Below are 6,903 nucleotides of genomic sequence, written 5' to 3'. Positions count from 1 at the left end.
TTTACTGCCCCCTCTGGTAAAACATTCCAGATTGTTTTCCCTCTGATTACACATTTTTAGTGTGATTGTCAGCAACACAAGAGATCAGTGCATCTGTTCGAGCCCCTGCACTGCAGAACCTGTTTAGGCAACAGAACTACTTGGGTTGGTTTAGGAAAAGATCGTGGTTTGGGTTAAAATAACGATGGAAGTGTGGAAAATATGTAACAAATAGGTCAACGTAGACTTCTGTCATCACACCGGACATGAACAGCAGTCTCCTGGGTGAAAGTTCTGTTTTATACGAATTGATTACATAGATATATACAAATCATACTGCATTACTTTTTGTAGGTATATGTACAAACAGTGTATGAGAACAGCCTGGAACACACCCAACTGTGAGGTCACAGGGTCCTGGAGTTCACCTGTACTTCCCTGCAAGGTGAAAAGTTAAAACACTGGAGGTCAACAAAGACAAGATTTTTGTTACTCTTAAAAGAACTGTGATGTGGAAACTCTGATTGGCTGTTCAGCATTTTCTGGTTTCCCTTTTTGAATGCTGAATACAGAATACCGCCGCCTGCTGGTCTGGAGTTATTTCCTCTTACGCAGGAGCAGAATATACAAGCAACTCTTTGGCCCAGATGCAGGAGATGTGAGGCGATGTCTAGTTCTTGGATGTCTGCCTTATAGTATCCAGCACAGATACACATAATGGACTGTACAGTGAAGTAACGCCGAAGGGAAGAACAAGTGTATCATCTTGTTTTGACAGATAATAAAATCATACAGTAATTACTGAAACAGTGGTCAGTAGAGGTTAACATATTCTAACATGAAAATGTGCGCTAATATCTTTTGAAACCTCTGCTGCTGTGTCTTTTACAGTGAATTGTATTTTGTATTTTTTATTTGTCTTTATTTACTTACTGATTTATTTTTTGACTCATTTTTACTATCAGTATTTATTTCTCTTTTTTATTTACTTTTTATTTAGATTTTCTGTTGTTATTATTATTGTTTATTCTTGAAAATAAAAATATATTTTACTTAACATGTATTATCACTATCACTATCTTTTCATCTCTCGGATATCCCAGAAATGGACATTAAGACTTAAACAATTAACTAATGATCTATGTATGTTCTGAAAATGTCAATAAAGAAAACCATTAAAGGCCCTACAAAATGATAAACTTGAATTTCTACTGATGATAGTAAATGCTTTTTGTGATGTAAAATGATGTGTTATTTATGAAACAATGATCACAGTATTTAATAAATCACGATTTAGTATGTCGACCACCGATGTTTACATTGGAAACAGCCAACGCCGTTTTCTGACGTCACAAGTAGAATACAGTCCACCAGTTGAATACACAGACAGCACGGCAGAAGCGGCAGACGTGGCGATGTCGGACTCTGGCTCGGATATTTCGACAGAATCGAGTGACAGTGAGTCATCAATAGACTCGTTGCACCTTCAAGAAGAGGAGTTTATTAAAGAGGATGCCGGTGTCGTGGATTTAGATCATGCGGACGAGTTTAACGTGGTGGAAACAGAGCAGCGTGAGACACAGTATTCAAGATGGAGACACAGACGGGAGCGAACATGCGGATGAACGTGACGGTGATCCTGGATTTGGCGGAGATCCTGTGCGACAACAGAACACAGACAGGTATATATATACATTTCACTATAATTCATAGAACTTCTCAATATATAGTAAATACATCATAATAAATCGTAACATTATCCTCGATCGTAAATAGATCGCAAGCTGTCCTATATCGAGTCGATAGCTTGGTTTCCTTGAATTATTATGAACCCGACTAGTTGTCCGCAAATGGCTCGATCGCTAAATATTCAATTCTTTCTCTACTTGGACACATCGACGTCTGTAAAGCTTGATAACTTGATTCTTTCTCGAAGTTTCTGCGGATGAGGTTCTATCGTTGTGTCTGATGTCAAACGTCATTTATTACGAGGCTGTATATAAAGCATTAGCTATTAGCTAACAAACAGACCGGATGACAGCGCTGGTTTATAAAGTATAGTCTGCCTACTGACCGTCTCACGGCTGCCTATAGTAGCCGGAACACTTACCAGATGTTCATGGAAGTTACGATGTCGTAACTTTACGAGACTTACGTGAAACGGGTAACAAGTTGCTACTAGATAGATCCGACTTCCGTACGACCATAACAGGTTTATGAGCTGCTTACCAGCCTGTCGTGAAACACAGGCATATAAATAGTATGAAATTAAGATGACGTTAATATTAGCTGCTGCCAAGAAAAGGATGTCATGGAGGAACTCAATGAATATGAGGGACATGGTGCAAACATAACCTGCATAACAGATCACCCAGGATTCCAATCAAAGTGTCTGGATGTTTGCGTGTTGCAGACAGCCTACCAAAGGTATTCGAAGAGGGACAGACAACAAGCAGGTGATCAGCCACGTAATGAGTATGTTACTTGTGTGCACAAATGTGTAGAGCTCAGAAACTTTGATGTATTTTGGGAAGTCGAATGGTCACTCTGGCAAAGTTACAGAATACATAGATAAATAAGCAAATAAGGTTGAAGTGATTACCATTGACATGTATTATCTTGTACTTTACAGAATGTATCACTATGTGGCATACCGCCAGCTGGTGAGATTCTTCTGGGGAATACTTGGTAAGAACCACAGACTGCCATCATGTGCCATTCAAAAGATCTGTGCTACGTTTCCATCTGACAACTACACGTCGTTCAAGTATCAGCACTTTATTAGAGTCAATAACAAAACACAATGTCAGTTCAGTGATTGAATCTGCTTCTATACAGCACAACAGCATCCCTCCAGCATCCATACTACAAACAATAACACACATATATTGGCTAGGGCCTGGTGTAAACTCGTTACATACAGTAGGCCTAGACCGATTATGGCTTTATGCTTGTAACAATAAATGAAGTAAACAAGTAGCACGGCTTACCTTTGCTCTCTCCCTTTTGGCGAATGCATTTCGTCGTCTCTTTGATGGAGGACTCTGCACCGGCGGACGTGTTTGAATCGGTGTGCTGGCTTGTGCTGGCTTGTACTGGCTTGTGCTGGCTTGGGTCTCGGCAGTATTGTAGGCACAGCATCTGCGTTCAGTTTTAAATTATTTTTGAATCTCATTTCCTTGGCGAGCATAGTTTGTTCGAAACACGATCTCTCAAAGTGCTGCCCACAAATCGTCGGTTTCATCGACGCACTTGTCTTGTCCATAAACGTGACATTTTATCATCTTTTGGCCACAGAAAGCTAGATTTGGAGACGGCCCCACATCCCCATACAACACATCGCTTCACAATTATCCTTGACGATCGATTGTTGTCCGTTCTTTCTCGTAATAATTGACAGCAGTCTTCGCTGGACGCTTCAACACAGACGAACACTGGCGGCGGCTGTAACGCAGACGAACACTGGCGGCTGTGTTCTACTTGTGACGTCATCGCCCGAACATTGCCGAAGTGGATGCTCTCGGATTACGAATATATCAATATTAAAAATATATATATGGCACATTTCACAATAGATATGCAACCTCTATCATATACCAAGCCCAATAACACTGACGAAATATCATTTTGTAGGCCCTTTAAGGGTTAGCCCGTACACATTATTCACAATCATTTTAACGTGGGGGACACCATGTGCTCACGCAGAACACAACCCTGCACATGTTTCAAAGGATTTTGTGATCATTTATTGATCCCTCTGAGACTCTGTTCTCTGATTCCTCCTCCCCCCCTCTCTTACAGGGGGGTCAGAGGTCAGGGAGCTCCATTGGAGCTTGTCGGGCTTCAATGTCTTATCCTTTTGCTAATATGAGCAAGTTGCAACATGAACCAAGGTTGTCTTTCAACTAAATGTTTCCAAGATGTTTACGATGATGTAAGCCACACTAAGAACCAGCATTCTGCTTTCTATTCCGTTGTAATGATTTTGTCATGATTTCATATTTATTATTCATGCATTTAATATTGCCCTAAGTGCTTCAGTCATCAAAAGACATTAGCATACAGGAGTGTCGTCCTTCAACATTTACACAATGAAACGAGGCGGGCCTTGATTAGGGCGATGCAGATGCAGAGGTGGTGATTGCCTGCAGATGTCTTTAAGGGGAGATACTACAAAGTTACTATGTCACCATGAGAGGTTCCCCAGTTGATTATTTACATTAAGACAATATTTATTTGTATTAAAAGTATTTGAATTTTATAATATGCAAAATTGGCATTATCTTATTAGCTGTGTGATCATTTGCACACATTTCCAGAACAAAATGTGAACATTGGATAAAGTTTCAACATTCTTGTTTCATTTTGTTAACATGTTAGAGTCAAAGGTTTTTAGAGAGGGAAGTTTAGATATCTCTTTGTATCACTTCATAAATCAGAAAATACTGTCAACAGCCTTAAAAGAAATCTTATTTCCGCCATGTTTTTAGAAAATATGATGTTATATAAGTCAGGCTCTGAATGATATATGAACAAAGCCCTCTGTACAAACCTTCAGGATATAGAGAGGAAGGAAACTATAAAGTTTGCTTTATGTCAGTGATACTGAAGTGGAGAAAACGTTCTTTAAAGATATGTATTGTATTAAGACCCTACAGGTGAATAGGGTAAACAATGTTTAACTCATATATTAGTTGAATTACTGATATTAAGGCAATTGTTTTTGATTGCATGTTTAAATATGCAAAATTGGCATTAATACTAACTTTTGGTGAATTTAGGAGAAATCTACGCACATAAAAAGACAGTGAAGTAAAATATACACACGATGTTTAATGTCCACTAGTATATACAGTCTATGGTTTGAAAGAAAATAGCCCAAATTGACCAGAGCATAGTCCAGACCAGAGTAGTGTCTCGCAAGCCCTCCCTCTCCCTCACATACTCCTGCATACCTGACGAGGCTGTTGGTCCTCTCCCTCATGTCAGTGGTGAACATGTCCCTGAAGTATGAGCTGCGTGCACAGAGCGCCACCTTGTGGCAGTGCAGGATCTGTCAGTGAAGAGGCCTTCAGAGTAGAAGCCTCTCAGGGCATCCAGCACCACCTCGGGGTGGCTCGCATCCTGGAAGTCATACACGTAGAGATCCTGGGGTCTTCTGGGTGACGCGGTTGGAGACTGTCTGTGCATTACAAAGTTTGACACAGTGCCATGTAACATAATTGTCATAATAGTTTTGGATACTCATTGTCAGTTTGATTATGACAAACATATTTTACGGGGAGACACTACAGGTTGAATTAATTTGAGAGTTTGGGCCATTTTCCTTCCATAACATGTCTTCTTTCAGACTAGTGGAAAGAAAACATCCAAAATATACATTTAGGTGTTTATTTGACTAACTTTGTCTATTTGCATCTGTATTTTTCTCCTAAATTCTCCAAAAGTTAGCATTAGATAATGCCTTGTTTACATATTTAAACATAACATTTCAGAAAACTTGTAATGCAAAAATGTATTTGCTTAATGTAACTAATCAACTGGGGTAGTTTCTTGGTGATTTATATTAGTTAAAATGTTAAATCTATCTGATTTCACAGTACATATCTTTAAAGATCTTTAAATTATTATTTTCTCACACTCAGAGACAGAAATGTCCACTTCAGCAGCTCGACTCTTAACATGTCAACAAAATCAAACAAGAATTTTGAACCCTTGCTTTATATTCAAATTTACATTCTGGAAATCTATGCAAAGTAACAAATATTTAATAAGATAACGCCTCATTTGCATTCCTAAACGTAACATTTCAGAAAAGTTGTAACAGAAACAAATGGTTGTCTTAATGTAAGTTATCTCGTGATATTTACTAGTTACATTCTTTATCCTATTCATCTGTAGTGTCTCCTCTTTAAGTTACATTTGTTCTGCATGAAAAATGTAAAGAAAACATATCTGGGGTTTTCTGTGATGAAATGCTGTGTTTTGGAAGAAGAAGAAGAAGAAGAAGAAGAAGAAGAAGAAGAAGAAGAAGAAGAAGAAGAAGAAGAAGAAGAAGAAGAAGAAGAAGAAGAAAAAGAAAAAATGATGTAATGTATCAGAAAAGAGGGATGTACATGATTGTGTGCCCGGGGGTCTATTACCACATTCTTCAGTTTGGTGTGCAAATTAGACAGTTGCCTGCTAAAATCAAGGATTGCTCCTTTAAATATTTATCAGCACTTCATGCATAATAAATGCTGTTATGGTGATATAATACATATACATGCATCATTTGGGGTGTTAAATGATGGTGTTGAGTTTCTCCTATAGATCTGGTTTCAGCTCTTGCTAATATTGCAAATACATGGAAAACACATTAGGAAAGCATTAATATTATTCTAGGTAAGCCCAGTGACACAACATTACAATACTGCCTCTTGTATTATGATTTGGCCTGTTTCCCCTTGAGAAGGAACTCTAAAGAATGTGGTAAAATACTTTCTCTAGTAAAGTGAGAACAAGTTTGAATTTCCACAACAAAACCATATTGTGAGCATGATAGCTGACAATGTGAAGGACAACGATCATAACATACCTGATCAACATGGTCCACAGGATCTGATGTCGGTTGCACTCAATTAATTCCACTAAATAAAAACTAAAGTTAATAATTGGATTACTCTTTCAGGCGAAAATAATCGGGACAGATTCTAAGGGTTGTTTTTGTCATGAGTGTCATGGCCTTTACGTCGCTCTGCCTTCGAGCAGAAAGACACCGCACAGATGACAATCCGCGAGGCCACTGTTAAGCAAGCCAAAATAACCTCTGGTCGGGACTTTCAAAATAAAACGCTTGTTAACGTTTGCGCTCAGCTCACGTGTTCCTTTTGAAGCATGAACCAGACTTTGTTCCCCTCTTGATGATAGATGATAACCTGGTAA

The 6,903-nt window shown here is 38.7% G+C and overlaps 1 protein-coding gene across 1 annotated transcript in view; it reads right to left on the bottom strand.

Annotated features, from left to right (window-relative positions):
- LOC115028532 (kelch-like protein 23) overlaps positions 1–6,708 on the bottom strand; it is an 11,677-nt gene extending 4,969 nt beyond the window's left edge. Inside the window, 3 exon segments of the mRNA XM_029462370.1 lie at positions 4,935–5,034; positions 5,037–5,161; positions 6,557–6,708. Of these exon segments, the coding sequence (XP_029318230.1) occupies positions 4,935–5,034; positions 5,037–5,161; positions 6,557–6,567 (236 nt within the window). The 5' untranslated portion in view covers positions 6,568–6,708.
- Positions 6,709–6,903: the final 195 nt, after the last annotated feature.

The sequence above is a fragment of the Cottoperca gobio genome, chromosome 3 (genome assembly GCF_900634415.1).
Source record: "Cottoperca gobio chromosome 3, fCotGob3.1, whole genome shotgun sequence".
In the NCBI taxonomy this organism is placed as follows: domain Eukaryota; kingdom Metazoa; phylum Chordata; class Actinopteri; order Perciformes; family Bovichtidae; genus Cottoperca; species Cottoperca gobio.
The sequence above is the reverse complement of the archived record's forward strand: the minus strand, read 5'-3'. Positions and strand labels throughout refer to the sequence as shown.